This window comes from Rana temporaria, chromosome 8 (assembly GCF_905171775.1).
Source record: "Rana temporaria chromosome 8, aRanTem1.1, whole genome shotgun sequence".
NCBI classification, from domain to species: domain Eukaryota; kingdom Metazoa; phylum Chordata; class Amphibia; order Anura; family Ranidae; genus Rana; species Rana temporaria.
Genome location: NC_053496.1, coordinates 120,675,684 through 120,698,340, shown reverse-complemented (window position 1 = coordinate 120,698,340; position 22,657 = coordinate 120,675,684). Strand labels below are relative to the sequence as shown.

Sequence of the window (22,657 nt, the reverse complement as noted above, 5' to 3'; positions counted from 1 at the left end):
ACAAGCCTAAAGACAATGGGGTTAATTTTCTAAAGGCAAGTCAAATTTGTACTCCGTTTTCCCAGAGCTTAGTGAATGTGGTGACGCTTCACTTTGTAAAGAATACCAAATCAGGTGCAAGGGGGGGAATGCATTTTGCGTGCACATGATTCACTAAGATCTGGGGGGGAAAAAAAGAGTGCAACTGCATTTGCAAAGTGGAGCCGATTTTCTTTAGTAGATCAATCCCAATATCTACGTAAAGTTTGTATGCTCTATTTATGTTTGCTTGGGTGTCCCCTGGGTGCTCCAATATCCTCCTTAATCCAAAAAACATACTCGTAACTTAACTAGTAGTAGAAAGAGCAAGGTCATAAGGGGCCCGTTTGTAGTTCGATTGGCAGAGGCGCTTGATGAGGTTGTTTAAAGAATAGGCAGGAGTCATCTGCTTTACTAAAACATCCAATTGCCTAATTTCCTACAGCTACAAGTGATCCACCTAGATGACATCACTGCCAAAAGCTCTACGTTCCACCTAGTGGCCAACAAAGAATATTCCCCAAGTGGATCTTATTACAATCTGATACATGACACCAATTTTATCACCTTGAACTGAAAAAGTGTCAATTTAAAGCCACTAAACACGTTTTATTTGGTGAAATAAAGCAACTAGATGTTTTACTAAAGCAGGTGGCTCATGCCTATCCTTCAACCTGGGGGTCCCTGACCTCTGGGCCGCAGACGCATACCGGTCCATGGCCTGTTAAGTGGGCCACTGTCACAGCAAGAGGAGAGTCCTGTCACACACTGCAGGCCATTTGGCAGCCAGCGGGAGTATTCACCCGCTTCTTAATATAAGTTTGGCAGGTCCCCCCACTCTCTGTCCCGATCTGAAGCTGCTCCTGCTCCCTGCTTTGCTAATAGGCTAATATTGGCGGCTGATCAGGAGACATGAGAGAATACATACAGGCTGCTAACTGCCTCTGCCCTGCCAAAGGTAAAGACACTGCAGGGGAGGCAGAGATTAAAATGGGCATTGTGCAGGGAGGACTGTGATGGGGGGGTGGAGGGCAGCATGACTGCAGGGAAGACTGATGGGGGGGGGGCACGATTGCAATAAGGACTGTGATTTGGGGGGGGGGGTCATGACTGCAAGAACGACTGTGATGTGGGGGCCATGTCTGCAAGGAAGACTGTGATGGGGTGCCATGACTGGAAGGAAGACTGTGATGGGGGAGCATTACTGCGGAGAAGACTGATGGGAGGGGGGGGCAGGACTGCAGGGAGGACAGTGATATAAAGGGGAACTGTAATAATTACAGTGCAGTCCCCTTTCTATCACAATGCTCCTTTACAGTGTAGTGGGGGTTGTGAGACTGAGAACTACCTTCCACATTTGCCATACAGTGTCCCACTGTCCCTGAAAAAAATTGTCTACACCAAAAACTGGTCCCTGGTGCCAAAAAGGATGGGGACCGCTGCTTTAAACAACCTCATCGGGTGCCTCTGCCAATTGAACTACCTGCGGGCTATTTTTTGCCCTACTACTTCGTCCGCCCACCTGAGAACCCCCTTACAGCACCTAGGATGGGAATGCCCGAGGCATAGCGACTGACCCTGTGTGGAGACAAGTTTTCTCCATCCGCGCACTAGGAAAGTCACGTTTCCCTATAGTTAGGTGACAGCAGCCTCAACAGTTGTATGTCCATTTTGAAATGTTTTCCTTTTATTGTGGAAGCACTGCATTCTTGTTTTTGAATGTATCTACTACACTATACACTATAAGGGCTCTCCTGTCTCCTTCTCTTTTCTTTGTCAATGGAAAATGTGAGCTTTACCAGATACCCCTGGCCAGCTCCTCAGGATACTTTGGACCACGATCTACCGCCACACCTTAACATTATTCTGGTAACTTAACTGGCTTTCACCCAAACTGGTTGTTTTGAGATGATCCATGTGTATGACTGGTAAAAAGGTAAAATAAATAGAAATGAGTTCTGTCCATCGTGCAGGATACAACACACAACAAATTAATTGTATATCAGTATATGCCATTTACTCTGGCTGCACTTTGAGCAAGGTGTATGAGCAAACTCCTGAATACATTAACACACATTTGAGATGTGTACATAATTTACAGCACTGTGCAGAGTGTGGGCAGAGGGCACAGAAAACCGCACAAGCTTTTAAAACGGATTTTAAGTTTAGTATTAAAGTAAAAAATAGTAAGAGCACCACTATTTGGTAAATGACACAGGCTGGAGGTTTGACAGCTCCATCTGTACAGCTTACTTTGCACAGACGCTACGTCTCAAGAGCAGCGATTTCACGGTTTTCAGGTCATAGCACTGCACACCTCACACTTCTGTGTTTGTCAATGAAAATGTATTGCGGTTAGTAACATAGGAACAACTTTTCCTTGAATCAACAGACAAGAAAGCCCTTGCTGAGTAGGGCAGACTGTTGCTCGTCTTACTGCCAATAGAACACATTTCTGTGCTATGTATTCATTGGGCAACACCATTTGCCATACCAATATTCATTGTAAAGGATGAGTAGCAGATGTTGGCATTCGTTACCTTAGATCAGGGTTCTCAAACTGGCGGTCCTCCAGCTGTTGCAAAACTACAATTCCCATCATGCCTTTGCCTTAGGGAGTCATTTTTGTAACTGTCGGTATTACCATGCCTCATGGGACTTGTAGTTTTGCAACAGCTGGAGGGCCGCCAGTTTGAGACCCCTGCCCTAGATCCTCAAAACTGTGAATTGCTGCCTACCTCACCTCTACACAATGCCAATCATATGGTATGACCAAGGTCCAGTTCACACCTGAGCAATCTGAAGTATGTTCCCCGAAGCACATTCACATTCAATATTAAGTTTTCCATAATGTTCAACAATGCCTGATTACAACCCAACAATGTGTTGTAAGGCACCATGCACACTTTTTGTAAGCTCCTAGGACCTGGCATTAGCATTTTTTCCCCTGCGCTTAGAAGCTAAATAGTGTTATCCTATGTATTCACGCACACTACTTTAGGCGATTAGCATTTTTTGAGCTTCAGCTTCTAGGAGCATAAATCTTTTTTTTTGTAAAATTTCTTGGAGTTTTTCCAGCAGAAAAAAAAAATAACGCTGAATGTTCCTAAAAGCTACTAACAGCTTTTTTTTGCTTTTTATTTTTCTTCATGTACTGCAGAAACGCTAATAAAATGCTAATGCTCCAATAAACTTCTCAATGCTTCTAAAAGCTACTAAACGACCCAAGATCTTTTCTCCACAACAGGTAGCCTCTTCTGTTGATATTGTCGTTATGTTATGCTCTAAGATCACCACTCAGGTACACCAAACGTTGCTTCCACTCCTGAAGGTAGCAATGTTCACTTTGACATGTTATGCCATACCTTTGTTTACGGGTAAATATACCTCCCCTGACACCTTTCCCATTCCCTTCTCCCTCCCCCTGTGCTCCTTCCCTTACCCATGTTCGGAGTTTGCTTTTATACTTTTTTCACGATTATGAATCAGGGCTGTTGAGCTCTAGGTTAAAAGGTTATGCATTTCTTCTTGTATTGTGAAAATCTCAATATTTAAAGAAAAAAAGGGGGGCTACAAAAATGCTATTATGAGCATTTTTCATTCAGCATTTTTTTCTAGATTTTTTTGAGCTTATTAAAAATGCTAGTGTGCATGGAGCCTGAAGCTTGAAAACTTACATGGGTATCTTCGAGGCAGAGTCAAGTTTTTTTTGGTCCCTATGGACTTCAATAGAAGCACCAGAAAAATACCTACATGCGCATGCAACACATATATTGTCCAATTTCTTTGTGTTTCCTTTTCCTAATAACCAACTTTCCACTGCCTAAGTCAAATATACTGAAGCCAAAATATGCCTGAAAAATGTGCACACAAGCACATTAAAATGCTCCAAAATATTTGAAGAAGCTCATGCTCAATGTGAATTTAGTCTTATAGTCTTATGCAGAATCAGAGTAGTCACAGATCCTGCTTTATCTATCAAAGGTGTCTTTTTTTTTTTTTTTTAAACAATAAAAATCCTGAAACATTTAAAAACATGTAAAGGCAAATGCACATGGTCATGTCCTTTAACCGCAGTAATAGCAGTGATTATCGATGCAGCTGTACAGAAAGACCCTACCTGTGCTATATTGTTATAAATATAAATAGACATGGAAAATGTTTGAAAAATATATCTGTATCTCTATAAAAAAATAATAATAATCTGATACTAATAATGTAAAAAGTTCTAAATGGAGAATAAAAACATTCTACAGGATCAGAAAGGGTTAACCTGTTCATTCTTCGGGGAAGGGGGCTGATAAAAGGCCAGTCATTCTCTGAAAGCAAAATCATGTGTTTTTCCTCAGTAAATCACCTTCTGGAGACCCCCTCCCCCATCCCTGAAATTCCTGGAGACTTTCAGAGCAAACAAACAGGAGAAAATGTGCCATCGGACCAGAGAGAGGAGAGCTTTGGGGGCCCATCCCTAAATGTGATGACATTGTAGGTAGTTTATGGACTGTCTGGCGTGGTCACTCACACCTCCACACTCCAGTGCAGGAGCAGCCTATGAAACCCCCGCTCTCTGATGGGAAAGTAATTACCTTGCAGAGATTAATTGGTTGGGTTTGGCTCAGTGGGTACGAGTCTGGAACTCTTGGTGTTAGGTTTACACAGGAGTACATCTGCGCCCAATTATCCAGATGGCCTCTGTCCCTCCTTACCAACCCTCCCATTTCTCCACTCAACTTGCTCTCTGGGGCATTTTAACCCTATTCATTGCCAGAGAGGATGATGGGATTTGCATTTCGTTTCAGGCACACACCCATGTGTCTAGGTAGTTGATGACATATGCAGACAATTCTCACCTTTAGTGAAGCGAACCTACTTAGATGTAAAGTCACTGGCACTTGATAAGCAAACACAACTAAATGATGGAACATTTGACCGATGCACTGCAGAGCTCTTTTGTATCCATTATGACCTCTAACAAAAAGATTGACTATATTGTTTTTTTAATAGTGCATCAAAGGACACCTTAGTATAAAAGGTACGCATGTTGGTAACCTTTCCTAATAACGAAGGTTCTCTGGCTGTCATGCTGATCCAAATACTTCAGTAATTTCTTGGTCAATGACATGGAACAAATGTTCAGATTATTTGCTCTGACTCCACCCAAACTTTCTTGGTCTGCATGCTTGTTTTTAAATTAGTATCAGACCCTAAAAGTACTGAAGTCACAAACTGGCACGCCACTAGCATCTTCAGAAGGTGGTCAATAGAGAGGAATTTGGCCATCCTCCATGCTCATCTCTATCCGAACTTCAAAGTCACGCATTTGAACATTCTCTGAACTCGCCTTTATCTAAATTTCAAAGTTGTTCTCCTTTTTAGTCCAATCACCTGCGGGCCGGGTCATTCACTGCCCTGCAGCACACAATTATTTTGGCTGTGTATTTGCCTCGAGTACGGTTATAAATTCTTTCACATATGTATTACTTTATTAATCGGGATTGACTATATATAATAATGTACAGGAACTCCAAAAAAAAATTCCTGAGGGTAACTGGCGCAAACTTCCCTCATTCCTATCCCAATTTGAGCAACAAAAAAGGTATCTAGAAGGTTGCATCCTCAAAACAGTCATTTTTAATCCTATATTCTCCACTGGCAGTCAACACTAAAGCAAACATTTCTTTCAAGATGATCCTGCATATCAATTTTATGCCTTGCTGAATACTACCAATAAAAGGGATGAATACAAACAGTGGTACTATTCCTGGAAAATGGATAACCGCAGCATAGAAAAAGATTCCCATTAAAACCCAGCTTTCCTACTTTTCCCTCAAGCAGTTTATACACATAAGCTCTAACCAAACCTATTCATTCCTTCATATGTACGAACATAACTGACACTATTTACCACTGAAGTCACCAACCGCGTTCTGCTAAATGAGCAAGACTTTCTTTGTACAACACATTAAAAAGGAAGAAAGGAACACTAAATACAGATACCGCCTACAGAAAGAAATGCTTTGATAATTGCATAGGGAAAATTGACACATAGGGCAAGGTTAGATGGACTTCTGTATTTTAATGCGGTTTCAACCGCCTCACCAGATTTAGAGACTCTCTTTATGCCTCTGCATTGTTTTCAAAAACATTCATTTTAATGCTAGGCTTATATGTATTGGGGAGGAATCCTAGGCTTATATGTATAAGGGAGGAAGCCTTTACTCAGCCACATTTCACCATTCAATCTAACTATCAGTGGAACTGCAAGTTCCACACATGGATCACCTAAGCTTTATTTACCCACAGCCACCAATCATAGAAACTGTCATTTTCAAAGCCAAGTTTGACTATTTTAATGTATGAATGCGATTGGCTGCTGTAAGGAATTATTGAAGCGATTTCTATTACTGCACTTTAAGGCCACACATGCAGACACGGGTAACCTGTCAAGCGCTTGGGCATTCATTCATTTCTGTAAACAATGTGAACAAATATCTGTGCTAACTAAAGGTGAACCAATGTATTATATGAAAAAGCAGCTAGCACAGTCTGTGAAATCAGCAAACAAAAACATGTAAATAAATAGTGCAGCGCTCAAATGGTATAAAGTGACAGTCCAAGTATAAATCAATGCAGGGGAAAGTTGATAGAGCTGATAGAAGACCTCCACCACAGCTTCAGTGTGAACATGGGCAGAACACACCACACCATCGTGCTAATAATCTGCTTACACTTCCAGACAAAAGTCAAACTTGTGCTCTGCCCATGTTGTCGCAGTGCAACAACTCTGTTGACCCGTCATAGGAGAAATATATAGACGGTCACTGCTAAATTAATTCTAAAAATGTCTGTCAAGCTGAATTATCCGATTTCATATTTTCTGATATGATGATCCTGAACAAGTATGTAGCAACTGCAGCTGCAACTGCAACTGCAGCCAAGACTCCTGACCTACAAACTTTGTTTCAATACGTTTTTATTAAAAAGACACTTTTAAAGAATACAAGACATACATTAACAGAGTTTCTTGTTGTGTCTAACATTTATCCTAAAAAGGCAAGCGTTTTCCTTACAGAAGTATGGTCTGGACCTCTCCTGGACTAAGTCTGGTAGTGGGATGATGGATGATGTAGGAGGAGGACGACGACTGGGCGGGGGAAAGTAACAGGAAAAGTTTGGATAAAGGAGGAGGGGTAACACAGAGTGGGTCCTAGTTGTGGGCCCTATTGGTATGGAATGCCACCAAGGTGCAATATATAAAAGATCTAGCTATGAGCAGCCAAAGTCATTGGAGAGATGGTGTTTGATCCAGACAGCCCAAACTCGTTGGTAGGGTGTGATATCCTCTGAGGCACAAACTAGAGGTGGCGGAGACAAATTTTGCCAGGTGATGTGGATTGTGGAACCATATACCAGTGCATGTTCAGATTAGCGTTAGATTGATTGCACCGATGAAGCAAGGAGCTGTGGTTCGCCAGATTTGTTTCCAGTCCTCCTGATTCAAACAGCCACCAAGGCTCTCCCCACATACAGGAGGGGTTTAGGGGCATGACCTTCTAAGAGCAAGTTATAAATGGCAGAAATTATGCCTCTAAAAGAGGAGTCTTTAAGGCGTATGAGGAAGTTTTGCTGAGAATTTAGGTAACAAAGCTTTTGACTTGCAGATACTGGAAGATCTCAGATGCTGTGGCCTCATAGAATCTTTGAGGAGGAGTAACAGCCGATGACTCCTTCAAGTGTTACCAGGCTGCATATATATTTATAGTGACCCTGTGTCATTCACCAATGAAAATACACTATTTCTGTTAAAACTAATGCGAACATGGGGTTGTTTTATCAGTATAGCAAGCAGGGCATAAGTGGAACATCAGTTTACCTGAATATATTAGAATATGTTACACCTGTACAGAGTAACAGATTATGGGGTGCATAATGTGCTTGAGGACAAATTCATAGTGTGGTTTCTACTGATATCAGATTAGTCTCTAGGGCTTTCAGAAATACCCAAAGTGAATGGGTAGTTGTAGTGTGAAAACTGGTCGATCTGTACAGCTATGTAATAGTTTGCTATGTGTGGGACTGACGGGACACTGCACTGTCTTTGTCGATATAGTATTTTATATGTTATGTATGGTTTGGTGTTGCCCAACATTACATTTTGTAATAGTTTTTGCAAAATATGCAGTATATATGCGCAAGGATTTTGACGGGGAGCACTCAGAAGGGTTACACTAGTTTAACAGGGAGGGTGAGTTAGACGGCCACGATACGTCCCAGCCACTAAATGTGATCTTTTTCTAAAAAAAATATTTAAAACAGCAAATTTTTCCACTATTTAGTAAGCAGACAGAGTTGTAGTAGGTGAGCAGGGTAGTTAGCTGATCACATTACATAGGAGGTGGTGATGTAGATCCCCAAGTAGATTTGCAGTGGAATAGGAAAGAAGACGTAAAGCTGAGAATGGATTCAATGGGATAAGGAAATATTCAGAGCGTGGCATTTGTTATTTATCTACATGGATAAATCAGAAAAGAGCTGGGGTTTACCTAGGAGCATAAATAGGTATTGCATGATTAGGTTTGTTCAAAAACAGGGAACATCATCCACGAAAAGACATCCATACCGGTAGCCTGCTTGTTTTTGGTCCACTGGATTTGCTTTCGGTCTGGGATGCTAGGCAAAGATTTAGTTAGATATATTTGGGTAGTAGCATTGGACCGTTTCTAATTTGGAAGGATTAGTTGGATAAGCTGGTCCCTGATAACCACCTTATATACAGACGTTCCATAGAATCTCTGGTTTTATGGCAGTAGCTTTTTTAGTTTTAAATATTCTGTCAGGGATTTTATAATTTTTTGGTGGTTTTAAGAAAGAGATCTCAATACTTTCAAAATATTTGGTCAAGCATGATAGCCAAAGAGTAGAAGTCAGCAATGCTTTGAAAATGTGTTGTATGCCCCTGCCGGCTTTGTGAGCCCAATGCCAGCAGAGCACAATTAAAATAAAAGGAAGTTGTGTGGAAAAAAAAAAAATACAAAAAAAAAAAGTCAGGAAGAAATCCCAGTCACATGACCTGCTCTATACCAATCAGCTGTTTTAAGCAAAACTCCATATAATACTGCAGGCATTATACAATTTTTAAATGGGTGATGGTATGCAATATTACTAAATAGTATAACGCCTTCCAATTATAAATATACCTCTCAGTAAAGGCTACATTTAAAGTGCAGTAACTCATCACAACCAATCAAAATCCATCTTGTACTGGCCTGCCCTTGGCAAAGTCAATTTGAAATATAGGTTGTTGCACTATTTACGGTTATTAAACGCAAGGCCAATACGTTTAAAATCTGTGACACTGATTGGGAAAAGATGATGGAATGGTTTTATTTTTATCTTCTTTATCTTATTTCTTTTGGTTCTCCCACCTACAATCACACTGAAAGGTCAGTAGGCTGGGACCATTGTACCACCTATAAAGGGGCATAAGCAATGCAGGGAAGCAAGGTGAGCTGGACTAAAATCAACCAGACAAATTTTGATCAGCAAGCAGGCTGAATGAAAGAAATCTATACCTGTGCGACAAGCTTAAAGCCCAACTCTGGGCAATTAAAAAATGATCCTATGTAGTGGGGTTGTGCCTGCATTGCAAAGGTTAATTGCTTTTTTTATATGTAGAGGAACAATAAAAGGAGATATACCCTAATCCTCCGCTCTTCCCAGCAGCTAGACTGGTCCCTGCAGCCTCTGCACCCCCACACTTCACTGGTCAAGGGTCCCGACGTCATTAAGACCAGAGCCGGGTCCATAGCCCCATTCTGGGTGTGAGGGCACTGAGGGACAGCCCCCCCCCCCCCCCCCACCCCGCCTGATCATGGGGGGAGGACAGCCAGCTAGAGAAGCAGAAGATCAGTTAAGTAAAACGGTTTCTCCTCTCCCCTAGGAAAAATGAGCCATAAACACTCGAAGTGCAGGCACAGCCCCACTGCAAAGAATACATTTTTTTATCCGCCTGGGGTTGATCTTTAAGGCTAGATATACACGTTAAAGTTTCTTGTGTTCAGCCCTGCTGAAATTTGAGCCAACATTAGAGAAATTCAGGAATATGTAGAGGAGAGTAACTCGAAGCTAAATGTGTGGAAATTGTAAGCGGAGCTTACTGAGGCTGAGGGGAAATGCGTTTATAAGAGAACGTAGCAATATATACAATATTGATATTAAAAACATATACTTATAATCGCTATTTTGTAAGTATTGCTAATTTCTCGCAATCATACGTCTCCTCTCTCCATCGGCTAGGCTGGCCAGGAGCTATACTGTAGCAACATGTAGGATTTATTCACCCCGCGCAGCTATAACAAGGCAACTACACTGTCTGCATAACTTGGGCTGGATCCAGTTCAGCAGGGCTCACCAGCACCATGTGCATACAAAATGCTTCTGCTGGCAGTGAGGTCCTAATGACTCATTCACAGCATGTATGAACTCCTTCCTCTGATTTGTGACTAGAACATACACAGGGATGGCAGGTCAATGGCAAAATTACACAGAAAGCTTTTTTTCCTTTCCTTATTTTCCAGACATAATTTGAAGCCATAAATCACTACAGAGACAGCTGACCTCAAAGGCTCCTTGGCGGTGAGTGTGGAAACCCTTGGAGCGAGATGCTAACCTTCCACTAGTCCATACTAAGGAGGAGCAACAGAGATGTACTGGCTGGTGCTTAAAAATGAAGGTCTGTTTAACCCCAAGAAAACTGAAACCGTATTGCTTTTTGTGTACAGAGAACGGACCACAGGTGTCTCAGTAAAAGTTACCACACCCCATACAATACAAGCTCACTGAGGCCTATTCATTTGTAGATTGGATGTTACAAACACAAGCCCTGACTGAACCCGTATTCACTCTCCACAGGGAAAAACCTGCTTACAACAGATGTGAACACTTTAACATTACATGTTTGTCAGAGGGTCATTTTAGTAAAGAGTTAAGAAAGAAAGCAGATCTGGCAGGTAACCACCATAGTAAACCGTTGCTAAGCAACAATGTGCAAATAATATACACTGCAGGCCCTGGCTTGTGAGGAGCACTGCATTCAGTAGACAATCTCCTGTTTGTTAAGAAGAAAAAAAAAAAAAAAAGCGTAAATATTAATTGCATGCTTCCTACCGGCTGATTTGGGGGTGAACTTGTCTCTGTTGGCTGCGCATACAGCTAGGAGTCTGTATCCAAGGTCCAGATCGAAGCCTTGCTGTGCTGCTACTCTGCTAACCACCTGCAGGATGGAGGAAAATTATCTCAACAGAGAAATCAATATGATGTTTGTCAACCTTCTACAATGTTCAAAATGTAGAAAAGTACAGAATGCAAATATACAAAGTGAGCTAACCGTATGCCACACAACGTGCATGAATGACATTATGGCCAGCACAGGATGACCAACATTCATCCTGCAGAAGAACTTGGTGTAAACTTGCTATTAGGGCTGAGTTTCTAGACACTGCTTAAATAAAGCGGATTAACCCTGGTACCACTAGACCTCAACCCCTGGGACACATGCCATGGGTTTCCTGCTGGGTGTCAAGGTATTAGCGACACAAACAACTGTCCAGAAAGCACTGCTGGGCAAAGCGATAACCCACTCTCTCTACAGCACATTTATAGTCCCAGTGCTGAAATCACTCAACACAGTCAGTGGGAGAAAACCATAAGAGCGTCTCCCGTTTCAGGTGACACAATGATCTATTTAACACCAATGCAATGGGGTCTTCACTACTGAAAAACATTGTAAAAGGAGGAGAACTTCTTAACTGACCAACATTATATGGTTGGCACCGATCTTGTCATGTGAGAAAATAACTTCTAAAGCCTGAATTTATGGAAAGGACAAAATGAGCCCAGTCTAGGGTGTCAGGGTTTTAAAGGGGTGCCAGTGTGCTAATTGTTTTACTATTAGTCTAGTGAAACAGTTATTGACAAACAAACAAAAGCAGTAAACTAGTTTGGTCCAGTGGCGGTCCGTCTATAGAGGGCGCTGGAGCGCCGCCCCCTCTGGCTCCGCACCGCCACTGAAATAACATACATTCATGCATTGCATGAATGTACGTTATTGTTGCCAGCTGCCGCTGGTCTATTTAGGTGGCCGGACCTTGAGCGCCGACTACCAGAATAACGCCAGCTGGTTGGCTGTGCGGAAGTGCCTATCAGAGCCAGCGGCTTTCCGAGTACAGCCCTCGTCTCCCGGATGCTTATCCTCGGAACGTACAGGGGGTGCGTTCCTTGGATAAGACTGACGGCCGTCTCAGCCAATCAGGTTCACCGATTCTGGTTATCGGTAACCTGATTGGCTGAAGCGTCACCAAGGCGGGAGAAGACATCAAGGGACGTGGAAGGAGAAAGGTAAGTGCACTTTACAGGGCACAGTGGCGACAATGGGCACAGAGGCGACAAAGGGCACAGAGGCATCAATGGGCACAGTGGCAACAATTAAAGGTCACAGTGACATGCACAGTGGGGACAATTGAGGGGCACAGTGGCTGCGTTTGATGGCATGGCACAGTGGTGACAATTGATGGCATAGTGGCTGTGTTTGATGGCCTGGCACATTGGATGCGTTTGATGGGCACAGTGACTGCGTTTAATGGCATGGCACAGTGGTGTGAATTGATGGCATAGTGACTGCATTTGATGGCATGGCACAGTGGTGATAATTGATGGCACAGTGGCTGCGTTTGATGGCATGGCACAGTGGTGACAATTGATGGGCACAGTGGGCCTGCAATTTTTTTTTTTTTTTCGTTTGCACCCCCCCCTAAAATTTTTGAGCACCAGCCGCCACTGGTTTGGTCAATATACCAGCTTAGTAACCTTGCCTTCTAAATTTCCCTGAAGGCCAAGAAGATCACGGCAGAGATAAATTACAAGCAGCAAGACATAGAATGACAATACTGAAGAGAACATAATTCGCCAAACATACCGCCAAACATACCGTTAAACAGCCCATTAGGCTCTGTTCAAAGGGTCTTTGAAAAGCTCGAGGGTCTCCACACCAGTCCAAGAGCTCTGTAGCTGCATTGTGGAAGTTTGTTGGGTTTTGTAAGTGCTGAAAGGAAACAAACACAAGAAAGTATGAAGAAAATCTTACAAGCAGTCCATGACAAGCGACAAAGATAAGATGGCAGTCAAAAGATCCCACTACCACACATATGTTTTTATCATAAAGAAAAGTATAAAACATGCACTGAGCATATAACCTAGTCCCAAGCTTTATCTTAAGAGGAATAGCAGTGAGTGTGAATTTGTGACAACTAGCCTCCTATCCCCAAACCTTAAGCCGGCCATAGATGGTGGGATTTTCTTTCCTGCAACCACAGGAATCTCTGCTGCAGAGCTATTGTGTTCCTCGCGCCGGGAAAGCACAAAGAGATTATTGGCAACGGCTATAGCTGCTGGCAATAATCGCAGGAAAAATAAAAAAAATAAAAAAATGCAGCCATCACAGCTAAGAATTGGTCAGCTGCAATATAATACATTTTACATTTGGGTTTAATACTGCTTTAAGTCCACAAATCAATTACTGGAGGAAAAGCTGTAAAGTGACCTTTCCGGGCCCATACTCTGTCGAAGTAGGAGTATCAATATGTAATATTATTATACAGATTTTATAAAACACCAACAGTCTGAGCAGTGTTTTACAAAATAGAAAGAGAAAATACAGTTACAATACAACTCAGGTCAAGAGGAATCAGATGCCTTGCTCATTAGAGCTTACAATCTAGTAGTAATAAGCATTTGTCGAAAAGGATGTCAGGTATTTTTTTTTTTTTTTTTTTTACAGTGGAAACCGGCAAAACGGGTGACGAAAAGTTAAACAAGACATGGATCTTTGTGTTAGCCTTTCTAATAGAAAACTTGCCTGGGCACACTGGTATGCTAAAGGATGTGTGGGATCATCTTAATGTCTGCAGATTGGCTCTACAAATCAGTCATGTGACTCTGCCCACACAGACTACACAACATTCCAGAGTATATTAAAGCAGATAACATTTGTCTGCTACACCAAGTCTCTCCTTTTCCTAGATAACGGCAGATCCCATGACCTATTAGATCATTGGGTTTGTCTAGAACATCAAGGACTAGGATACTATAAACAGCACATAGGTGAAATCCATTGTTGAATTTGCTTGTAGGACTTTTCTTAATTGGCTACAAACTTTCCCTAATTTCAATCCGTACTGCGATATTGTTGAAATGAGAAAGTCACTGTTCAGTATGAGCTGTCCCATGATGTCCAACAAGGTGCATTAATGTAAAGTTTGCATTAATATTTGTCTATTAAAAATGGTTGTACATCTGTTCTGTGTGGATATGGCAAATTTGAAAGCATTAAGCTTCTGCATTATAGCAACAAGTTGTAGTTAAAGAAGAACTACATTGCATCTGCTTCTCGGGTGCCTCTTCTGTGCTCCTGGCCCCTCCCTCCTGTTGAGTGCCCCCACAGCAAGCAGCTTGCTATGAGGGCACCCGATTCGAGCTGCAGCTCCCTGTGTCCATTCAGACACGAAGCTGCAGTTAAGTCCCGTCCCTTCCTCTCCTAATTGGCTAACAGACTTTAACAGCAGCAGGAGCCAATGGCGCCTCTGCCTTGTCTCAGCCAATCAGGAGGATGAGTCCTGGATGCCTGAGACACTCGTAGACATTGCTGGACAGAGATAGGACTCAGGTAAGTATTGGGGGGCCAAGGGGGTTTGCTGCACCCAGAAGGCTTTTTATCTTAAACCATAGAATGAATTAAGTTAAAAACCTTCTAAATTTACAACCCCTTTAGGATAAAAAAAATTGTCAATATTGGTTGAGAAAGTGAAGATCAGCTTTAAAGATTATGAAAACCCATTATTTCATAATCCTATGTGCCTACTGTACCATGTACTTGTATGGTAAAATATCCTGTTCTCTTTGTATTGTTTTATTTGTGTGAAACTATTGGTCTCTCTGCTTTCCCATTAAAAACTGATCACAACAGGGGAACACACTGTGGTCAATTCTCTAGCTATGCTGGGAACTGCTGGAAGCCTGCTCGCCAGACTTATCCTGACACAATCCCTGCATAGCATTTCACTGGGAAGATCAATGTGCCGCTGCTTCTCCTCCCCCAGCTCTTATGCAGCTGAGAACAGAGGGTATGAGATCACCAATAATAAAGTGAAAAAAAAAGTGTTTACTATATTTATACACAATTGTTTTGCCTTTAATTTCTATTTTAAATTGAATGAGTTGTTTTACAAGGTGAGGGGTTTACAATTGCTTTAAAAGGTCCCTTACACATGGGATGGGCTCCGTTGGAGTCTGCCTGCTCAGCAGAGGAATCTGTTTGCTGATCACCCCTAAGCAGGCGGATGGCTGGTGTGTGTCCGCTCTGCAGGAAACAGCCCGCTCTCCTCTATGGGCGGTCAGATATACGGACCACATGTTCATTTACACCCGACTGCCATCCAATCCACCGGATGTCGGCAGGTGTAAGTGGACAGGTCCATTTACACCCGCCGCTCCATGTAGGAGACAGGAGGGTCCGCCTTAAAAACTGACAGACGGACCCAATCGGTCTGCTAGTGTGAAAGGGGCCTATGGGTTATAGAAAATAATTATTTGCTCATGACCCTCAGCTTCATCTAAAAGCCATATTGTGGCATTTTCCCAAACCATTCTTTTTCTTTAAGAATGAGTAACATTAGACCTGTAGAACAAATAGGAGAACATTCAAGTTAGTCTTATTCACACAGAACCATGTACCAGAAGTGTTGCTGGATGAACAGCTATGCAAACCTTTTAGTGTGTGAACAGGACCTTTAGGTAGCTCAGGCTCAACACACAAAACAGATATATTATTTAGGTACCGGTATATCAAATTAGTACTCTTTACTGAAACTACAACCTGAATATATCTTCCAAAATCCTATTGTGAATGTTTAGATTATATAACCTACAATTTTTTGAAAAATAGACTACATACCACCTCTAACGCTCCGTCAGCCTATAAAGAACTTGGTTTGTAACACACCAGAAACAAAGCAAAAATCTCTCTCTTTTAATACATGTACATACATTTTTTTAGCCCAATTCAGACCATAAACTCATGCACAGCCACACCCATGTAGTGACCAAACACTGGTATATGTATATGGTGGATACCATTTCGCCTTTTTAGAACACAACCTGCCCATCATAACCAGGACAATGGGAGCGCATGTAACAGTACACTACTACATGCCTCATGCACACTGAGTATTAAAAACACATCTGGTGATTTCTGTTTTTTCTGCCTCTAAACACCCCTCAATGTTAACCTATGTGTGCATGCATAAACAGGCATCGAGAGGCATTAAAAAAAAAAAAAAAACACTGCCAGCGCGTCCAGAAGCAGCAGCGTTTTGGCAGATAATGTTCTGGACGCGTGTAAAAGTGTCTAATCGCGCTTTGATGTTAAATGCATCGAGCACCTTGAGCATTCATTACTTTCAATGGGCAGAATAAACTATTATTCTGGCCAATGAAATGAATTAACGCCCAAGCACTTGACACGCCTAAATGTGACTAGACGCGTTAACAAGAGTCAACCATTTTTTATGCCAAAACTCTGCTGCCAGGAGGAAAGGCATTTAGCAGAGCTTGGCAAACGCCCTGTGTGCGTGGGGCCTAAAGATGAACTCCAGGCAAACAGCTGAATGCACAGTGGTAATATATGTGGGAGGTATTCTGACAAATTAATTTTATTTCTGTCAAGCTAATGTTGAAATGTAAACAGCCCTATTAAGACAGCACAGCCAGGTTGGTGACCTGACCCTTCTCTACTTTAATCAGAACAACGTAGTTAGAGCGACTCCCTATGTACAATATGTGACTGGGCATTGAAACACAGCCAGCAAGCGTTTAGGCCTCATGCACAATGAACCTTTTTACAGCTGCCGTTTTTTACGTCAATGTTTTTTTCTGCAGCCAGTAAACTCCCCAGCATGTTATCCGGTGTGTCCATGCACACATAGGCTGTTCTCAGCAGGAGTGTTTTCTGGCTGGAAAAAAACCCCAAAACTAGTGGGTTTTAAGAGGAGTTTTTCATCTGCAAAAATGCTCTAACAAAATCCAAAAAAAAACGCTGAAAAACTTGGCTATTCTGTGTTTATCAGCGTTTTTGAACCATAAGCTTTTATGTAAGTATCGTTTAGCCCAAAATGTTTTAAACAAAAATGCTACAGCTAAAAAAACGCTGCAAAACTCACTACAGCTACAGCTTACGCTACTGGCTTTTTTAGAACATCCAGTGTGCATAAGGCCTTAAGCTCATCTTTCTACTCCATTTGCAGCAGGTTTCCTTGTCATCCCATTAGCAAGTAGCACACCTGACTTTCCTCTAGCGATGCCCCTACAGGGAATTTAGAAAGGCAGATACGAAGCTAAATTCAATTACTTATACTAGAGGCATTTAAATACATTTACTGACATTTTTCACACACACATAACATTTGGTGCTATTTGGTGTCCGCACAAAACCTATTCTTAACCCTCGGGATTGGTGCACAATTTTGGTATTGTGGGAAGAAAAACGACAGAGCAACCCAACTTATCTTCCTACTATCTGCTGCTGTTGTGAATAAACATTTGCACAAAGAAGCATGTTCCCGGCACTACATGGCCTATTCAATCTCTCAAATATCTAGGATTATTATAGTGTTGAAGATGGCCAATTCAGAAAATGTTGTAATACCTGTTTTATGCACTGCAGACGGTCATTAGTCTGCTGTATATGTCTGTCCATAGAGTTCATCCTGACAAAGACTGCTCTGCTTCTACCTGAAAGCCATGAAAGGTCTTCAAACCTACAAGATAATAAAAAAAAAACAGGTTAAGTAATATAGCGTTTTCATTTCAGAAAAAAACAAAAACAAAAAAACTGATGCAATATACTTAAGACTTTTACAAATGCATTGACTGTATAAACTGACAGCTTACAGTAATGAATAATACATTTATAGAATAGTAATGTGTGCAATAACAACATCTTCCAGTTGACTATTATTATGTGGCGTTGGACATTATACGTGTTTATATAAAAGTTTCCTTTTTGTTAAAGTGTTTACCTAACAAATACAGTATTAAAAAAATAAGTAAAAAAAATTCAGGAAAATGCAGCCAATATTGCAACCTCAACTTTGACAACTGTGTGAAGGCAAATTGGCCGGGACCGATGATCTCAAACATTATGAAAATACTACAATAAACAGGAATACAATATTTTGCAATAAGAATTCAAGTGGCCTGTCATTAGACTAAGTGTAGCGCACTTCATATATTTTGGTAGACACAATCAGACATAACCCACCCATACACTGCTGTCAGGCCCATGTAGGCTGCTGTCACAGTGAGCAATCCCAGCACAGAGTGCCAGTCTGTTCCATGCACCGATAAGGCTTCCTCCTGACTCCTAAGGATTAATCCATACCCTCCCTACTGCAAATCCCATTCCAGGGGGAGAAAAGTCAATAGATCTTCCCACAACTCTCAGTATTTATTATTCTTGACATTTAGGTACGGTGTAAATAACTTGTCATCAGTGGTTTCCAGCCTCAGACCTCACAGAGTCAGAAATGGATGTACTTCACACAGACACATATAAGAGATATAAATCTCCTTGTAGGAAATCTAAAACCATGCTACTACTCAGACAAGTGACTGGACAATGCTTTTTGTTCTGCATAGAATTTCTTCTTTTAAAGAATTTACAAATAATACATCAGCACAAAACATGGAAAAGTGTGAGATGGAAAATAACAGTGTATACGTGGTATAAAATGTATACATGGTATCAGTCCATCACACAGCAACCAGACCTGTCGCTGCACCCTGCTGAAAGGGGATAAAAAAATCATTTTTTTTTTTTTTTTTTAAACAATCATTTTTAGTAAGAATTGTTTTCACAAATAATAAAAGTAATTATAACAGGCCAAGGGTTTTAACAATGCAGCGCAACTATTTAAAAAAAGAAGAGACATTCACATCACTTAACCCACAGGATCATCACTAAACCCTGTCCCCAAAATCTAATATTTTAATATTTATCAAATATATAATCAAATATAGTCCCAGGAATATGTCTAGCCCTGCGCATATCAATGAAAGTTTGGAACTCATTCCCTTCCGTTTAGCTGCTAATCTACATTGAGGGTGGCCTTGTAATAAAAATCTGAAGCTGAAGATATTCTGAAAAAAACTTGCAGGACAAAGCAAACCCCTCTCTCCAACCATTTGTAATAATTTGTATAAATCAGTCTGTCTTCTAGCTGTTTGTACATCAGGCATAGCCTTTAATAAGACGACATCTCAGAGTTGTGATATTTTATCCCCATTTCCAGTCTCGTGCAGACCACAGTAAATCACACAACAGGAGGATTAGCCTCTGATGATAGAGCACCGCTGACCACTAGTTTAGGACTCCAGTGAGGAAGTTATTACATACATACAACCCCTGTGTATCATATTACTCCCCAGGGGCTCCAGAGAAAGACACAACATAAGTCTTTGCAATGATTGAAAAGGTGCAGCCATCACCTCTAATCCTTCTGTATGTATACATGTGCACTCACATAGAATACCGACTGAAGATAGATATCATTCTGGAACCATCATATTCATACATTGCTTCTTTCTACATTCCCTATACAGAAAGATGGGAGCAACATTCAAATAGGAAATGTAGCCTTCAGAAAGGAATTATTAATTATGACCAAGTATTAAGGAGCACTTGGGTATCTATATCGACATTTATCACATCACACACGTCACCACCTGATTGTGCAAGCTTCTTAAAGTGTACCTAAACCTAAGAACAAAAATAGGACATATTGCAGCCCAACAATCATAAGATATGGCGGCTGCATTCCTTTTATCTTCTCAATTTACTACCTTAAAACATGTGTTACCCCAACACTTCATATTCCTGACAAGTGCCTGCTGTACCATGTACTTGTGTATATAAAAAAGTATCCCGTTCTCCTTGTATCGCTTCCTTTATGTGAAATCCCTGGTGACCCTACCAGTCACTCTGCTTTACTATTAAAACTGACCACATTAAGCAGGAGAGCACAACGTGGTCAGTTCTCTAGCTATGCTGGGAACTCGGCCTGCTCTCCTCCAATGATCCGTCCTGGACACACCACCACCAGGTAATCATTCACTGGTAAGCTCATGGTACTGTTGCTTCTCCCCCTGCTCTTTTGCAACTGAGAACAGAAAGAATGTGATCATTTATTTATATTATATATACACACACATATACACACAAATGTTTTGCCTTTAATTTCTATTTGAAATGGAGTGGGTTGTTTTACAATCACTTTAACTTTAGCTGGTGATCCTGCCACTAGCACATTTAATGTCCTAGGTGACAATGCTCACTCACCATTCTGTATTTTCAGTATCTCACAAAAATGAGTACACCCCTCACATTTTTGTAAATATTTTATTATATCTTTTAATGTGACAAAATAAATTACACTTTGCTACAATGTAACGTAGTGAGTGTACAGCTTGTATCAGAGCAAGTTTGCTGTCCCCTCAAACTAACTCAACACACAGCCATTAATGTCTAAACCGCTGGCAACAAGAGTGAGTACACCCCCCCCCCCCCCAAGTAAAAATGTCCAAATTGGACCAAATTAGACATTTTTCCTCCCCAACGACTCGTTAGTGTTACAGGGTCTCAGGTGTGAATGGGGAGCAGGTGTGTTAAATTTGGCGTTATCGCTCTCACTCTCTCATACTGGTCACTGGAAGTTAAGTTCAACATGAAAACGACCCTGAAACTGAGCTGCAGCACGGTGGCCAAGACCATACAGCGGTTTAACAGGACAGGTTCCACTCAGAACAGGCCTCGTCACAGGCCTCGTGCACATGCTCAGCGTCATAGCCAGAGGTTGTCTTTGGGAAATGGACGTATGAGTGCTGCCAGAATTTCCTGCAGAGGATGAAGGGGTGGGGGGCAGCTTGTCAGTGCTCAGACCGTACGCTGCACACTGCATCAAATTGGTCTGCATGGCTGTCATCCCAAAAGGAAGCTTCTTCTAAAGATGGTGCACAAGAAAGCCTGCAAACAGTTTGCTGAAGACAAGCAGACTAAGGACATGAATTACTGGAATCATGTCCTGTGGTCTGATGAGACCAAGATAAACTTATTTGGTTCAGATGGTGTCAAGCGTATGTGATAACAACCAGGTGAGAAGTACAAAAGAAAAGTGTGTCTTGCCTACAGTCAAGCATGGTGATGGGAGTGCCATGGTCTGGAGCATGAACCCCTTCCTTCGGAGACTGGGCCACATCGCAGTATTTCAACATAACGACCCCAAATACACCTCCAAGACGACCACTGCCTTGCTAAAGAAGCTGAGGGTAAAGGTGATGGACTGGCCAAGCATGTCTCCAGACCTAAACCCTATTGAGCATCTGTGGGGCATCCTCAAACAGAAGGTGGAGGAGCGCAAGGTCTCTAACATCCACCAGCTCTGTGATGTCTTCATGGAGGAGTGGAAGAGGACTCCAGTGGCAACCTGTGAAGATCTGGTGAACTCCATGCACAAGAGGGCTAAGGCAGTGTTGGAAAATTATGGTGGCCACACAAAATATTGACATTTTGGGCCCAATTTGGACATTTACACTTAGGGGTGTATTCACTTTTGTTGCCAGCGGTTTAGACATTAATGGCTGTGTGTTGAGTTATTTTGAAAGGACAGCAGATTTACACTGTTATATAAGCTGTACATTCACTATTTTACATTGTAGCAAAGTGTCATTTTTTCTGTGTTGTCACATGAAAAGATATAATAAAATATTCACAAAAATGTGAGGGGTGTACTCACTTCTGTGAGATACTGTGTGGAAGAGTTGTTGCCCTAGAACAGGATTACAAAACAACCATCTCCCCATACCAAGGGGGGAAGTATTCTGTAGTTTCCAGAGACAGCCGAGTACAATGCCAACTAATGAGAATCCACCACAGGCAGAAAGCTCAGGAAGTTATCAGCTCCCAACATTTCTGGCAGGATATTTATTTCCCTTATCAAATAGATATAACAAAATGCTTTCACTGGCATATGTAAAATTACCACTGGTAGCAAACAAGAAAAGTTATTGGTTAGGGTTCATATTTTAAGGTCTTCTAAACAGCTATGTAGTGTGATGCTCTACTTAAAGTGGCTGTGTGTGTATATATATATATATATATATATATATATATATATACACACACACACACACACACACACACATACATACATACATACATATATATACACACATATATATATATATACATACATACATACACACATACATACATACATACACACACACACACGTAAAGTGACTGGCGTCAGCTGGTGCATAGAGATTAAACAAATCCTCCTACATAAGTTGTATTTGTTTATCTGAAGTCTTCTCTTCTCTACATCCATTCAACGTGCAGAATTTATCAAGCTTGTCTGAGATGTCAAAAAGTTTGACTCTGCAGAGCTCAGTGAGAAGGCTCTGAGAGCTGATTGGAGGGAAGGGACACAGCACACAGTAACAGAGCTAAGGCTGTCAATCAGCTGGAGGTGTC

The 22,657-nt window shown here is 41.5% G+C and overlaps 1 protein-coding gene across 10 annotated transcripts in view; it reads right to left on the bottom strand.

Moving 5' to 3' along the window:
* The window catches only part of ZMIZ1 (zinc finger MIZ-type containing 1), a 423,333-nt gene that overhangs the window by 102,451 nt on the left and 298,225 nt on the right, over positions 1-22,657 (bottom strand). For 7 of the 10 annotated variants that reach the window (XM_040320615.1, XM_040320609.1, XM_040320608.1 and 4 more), the window contains 3 exons: positions 17,774-17,885; positions 12,992-13,117; positions 11,185-11,290 (listed from right to left, as the gene is read on the bottom strand). In XM_040320615.1, coding sequence (XP_040176549.1) covers positions 11,185-11,290; positions 12,992-13,117; positions 17,774-17,833 — 292 coding nt within the window. In that variant the 5' untranslated portion in view covers positions 17,834-17,885. The remainder of the gene's footprint in view (positions 1-11,184; positions 11,291-12,991; positions 13,118-17,773; positions 17,886-22,657) is intronic. The other 3 variants (XM_040320617.1, XM_040320611.1, XM_040320613.1) reach the window with 1 other exon arrangement.